This window comes from Raphanus sativus, unplaced genomic scaffold (genome assembly GCF_000801105.2).
Source record: "Raphanus sativus cultivar WK10039 unplaced genomic scaffold, ASM80110v3 Scaffold5328, whole genome shotgun sequence".
NCBI lineage: Eukaryota > Viridiplantae > Streptophyta > Magnoliopsida > Brassicales > Brassicaceae > Raphanus > Raphanus sativus.
Window position 1 is genome coordinate 1 of NW_026620628.1, and position 3,520 is coordinate 3,520.

The 3,520-nt window shown below is 39.1% G+C and overlaps 1 protein-coding gene across 1 annotated transcript; it reads left to right on the plus strand.

The window, feature by feature from the left end:
- Positions 1–1,333: 1,333 nt before the first annotated feature.
- LOC108838004 (uncharacterized) lies at positions 1,334–3,161 on the plus strand (the record flags this gene model as incomplete). The annotated part of the gene is made up of 4 exons (XM_057002383.1): positions 1,334–1,553; positions 1,689–2,201; positions 2,259–2,450; positions 2,922–3,161. Coding segments are annotated over exons 1-4 (1,165 nt in total), but the record flags the coding sequence as incomplete, so codon positions are not given.
- Between the last annotated feature and the right edge of the window lie 359 nt (positions 3,162–3,520).

Here is a 3,520-nt window from a genome sequence, read left to right on the forward strand (position 1 = left end):
CACTGATTAGTGGTTCCAAATAAAGCTTCTTAGATCGTGGTTCATCCTGGTTTGATAATAACCATGAAGATATTGCCATATGTCCGAACAGGCTAATCTGGAATCATCTTGATATGATCATGGAAAGCACCAAGGAATGGAAGCATGAACCTGAACCTGAAGAGCTTGTAGCTGAGGATGCAACATTGAGGAATGCTTGGAAACAAGAAGAATACATTGGTCTTGGCCGAAGCTTGATCATCCAAGACACCTTTACCATCATTCAAGCTACTCCACTTTCAAGCTGATCATCATCTAGGCAAGTAGCTTGTGTGTGCTCTTTTCCTAACCTTTGGTTTTGTCCCACTGGGCTTTCCAAAGGAAGGTTTTTAACGAGGCCACAAGTCTACTTCTCCTATATCCTAGATGGTTGATCTTGGTCTGTTCACATGAAGACCTTATCTTATTTTTATAGCTATGTTTTTATGTTATTTAGTTTTCGAAAACTTGGTCTTTGTTTAGTTTCCAAGGGAGCCTGTTCCCTTTAATTTTATTTCTAGTTTCGAGACCTTGTGCATGTACAAGGGCCTCTCTTTATATTGTGGTCGTGACCCTCCTTGATCATTAAGCAATCTTTTATCAAAAACCCTTTCTCTCTTTCTCTCTTGTCTTTGGCGAGTTGAAGTGTTGCTGGTGTGTAATATCCGGCTTGCTGGTGTGTAATATCCGGCTTGGATCTCTGTCCTAGTGTGTCATATCTAGTTCAGTGTCCTTTGGAGTATCAGGAGTCGAATCATAGCTTCTGTGTCCCACATCAATCCACACGCCTTGAATCAGATCGAGTCTCAGATTCTCTGTTTGCAAGGATTATCCCCTTGTTCTCTCTTCCCAGTTCCAGAGCCTTCCTAGGATCGTGTCAAGTGGTATCAGAGCAACTCTGGAAGGGAAGTATTCATCTTTCTCTCTGATTTTCGTTGGGTCTTTTCATATTCATGCTAAGAACTGATAGATCTGTGCTGTGGCTGTCGAAATCTGATAAAATTGAGTTCTTTTATCACAATTCTGAGTTTAGACTCTTCATATTTTTGCAGAGAAATCAGATATGTGTTTGTTTGTGTAAAATCTGTGAGATCTGTTTCTGTTTAAGTGATCAATCTGTTCTAAGTTGTTTAAGGTTGAATTTAGAAATTGATCTGAGTTCTTTTGGGTTTGATTTTCGTTTTGATCAGTTTCTGATTTGTGTTAACTTGAATCGATCTGTTTCTGTTGTTGTGAATCTGTTTGTGATTAATTTGAGTGTTCTTTTTCTGTAGAACTTGTTACTGGTTGTTTCCTTTCTTGTGTTTCAGAAACAATGGCAAGAGATCATGAAGGAAGAATCAGCACTGCCAAGACTGCTACTTTGCAGAAAATTATGAAATACAGAATGGAACAGCAGCAGATACATGATAAGCATATGCAGAAAAGATTGAGCCAGAGATCACCAAGGAATAATCAAAGTCTTGAGCCTAAACCACCAGATTTTGTTCAGTACAGGTCAAGCCAGCATAAGAGGTTTAAAGAAGAAGATGCAAGTCGTGGAGGACAACATATCAAGCCACCAGCCAGCACATGAAGCATATCACATAAAACTTCTCTCATTCCTAAAATTGATCATTGTTCTGATTATAAACCTGTTAATAATGATGTTCTACTCTATGCTTTTGTAGGAAAAAGAGAAGGTCATTATCTTAAATGGGAAAGACTCATGGACAAATGGCTGTGTCACAACAGAATCCTAAAGAAGGATGAATTGTTTTATGCTGTTACTACCCTCACGGGAAGTGCTCATAAGTTTTGGTTGCAGAAAGAAGAAGACTTGAAAGTTCACAAGGAGCCATCTATCACCACGTGGGAAGAACTGAAAGTGATACTAAGGAAAAAGTATGCACCCAAGAGCACCTCACCACAAAGGCAACAAATCTCAGACTGTGAGATCACCAATACTACTGACACAGAACTCCCTAAGGCAAGTGATCTACTTCTTCAAGATATTTCAAATAATTCTCATGACATGATAACACACTTGTCTTGTCCAAAACAAGCTGAAAAGGGTACAGGTGAAAAGGAGAAATGTCCAAGAGAGGCGTGTGGACAATCAGCACTTGATACAAGTAAAGAATCTGATCTTGTGACAAAAGAGATAATTATCTCGACTGAGTCCATGCAACTCTTCTTGAAAGGTACCAGAATAAGTGAGACTAATAACCTGATTCAATATTGTCAAAATTTTATTACAGGTCATAGTTTCAAGTGTAGTGTTTTTAATGTCTCTATTTCAAGTATAATGCACTTGTTCTGTCCCATTAGTGCTCAAAAAGGAACAGGTACAATGGAGAGCCTCATGGAACGTGCAGAAGGTGCATTGGAGATCAAGGAGAAACCACCAGATCAACTTATCCTACAACATACTCCAAAGAAACCAGACCGAGGTATCTATCTAAACTCAAAGAAAAATATGAAACCTGATTTGCTTGCTGTTGGTACAGGTCAAACTGTTTTAAGGTATACACTTTTCGAAAAGAAGGGCTATAATTATCAGAGTATCAATGATGAGTCCTTGGCTAAGTTGGAAATGCAACAAAAAAACTTTGAAAGCTGTCTAGCCGCCAGATTTGACATAAGAGCAGTCTGAGGACCATATCTCAACAACCACAGGGAATTAATCAGCAAACTGGACTGCCATGGAAACTTAACTCATCAGGGTCTCACGTCGATTTGGAATCAAGTCCAACGCTTCTCAGATGAAAGAGTTATGGGTTCTACAAATCGAGTGATCTTGTATTGGCTATCTTTGAATTTTTCTGAGTTTAAAACATCTCAGTCCTATCTATGGCGACCAGGTGAGCATGCTAAGGTAAGTGATCATATTTTCAATAACTCTTTTATTATTGATTACACAGATATGATGCACTTGTTTTTGTCAAAAGAACCATGTGCAGATTATGATGAAGCTTTGAAGCATACAAGGAGAAAGAACAAGCATGAGGAAGACAAGCGGTTCAAGCCACCTGATCTGGATCAGGAGAAATACCTAGACGTCCGTGGCTTTATCATCATCAAAGAAGCACCTCCAGATGCAGCATACAAGCCAAAACCGAGCAAACACAAATTTGGGATAAGACTCTTACTCTTTGATAAATGTTTGTTTCCTAACTTGTTTTGTGTAAGTGTATCAGGTTGTAGGAATGCAAAGAACACAAAATGGATCAGAGTTTCCTCTATATCCGAATCAAACAGCAACAATGCCTATCTAAGAGGCCTGCAAGGTAAGTGTAATCTGATTTCAAACTTCTATGTTGCTGATTTGGTCCCCTTTATTGCAGGTAAAGCAGATTTGAGGTCAAATCTTTTTGAAGAGGGAGGGGATGATTTGATCATGGAAAGCACCAAGGAATGGAAGCATGAACCTGAACCTGAAGAGCTTGTAGCTGAGGATGCAACATTGAGGAATGCTTGGAAACAAGAAGAATACATTGGTCTTGGCCGAAGCTTGATCATC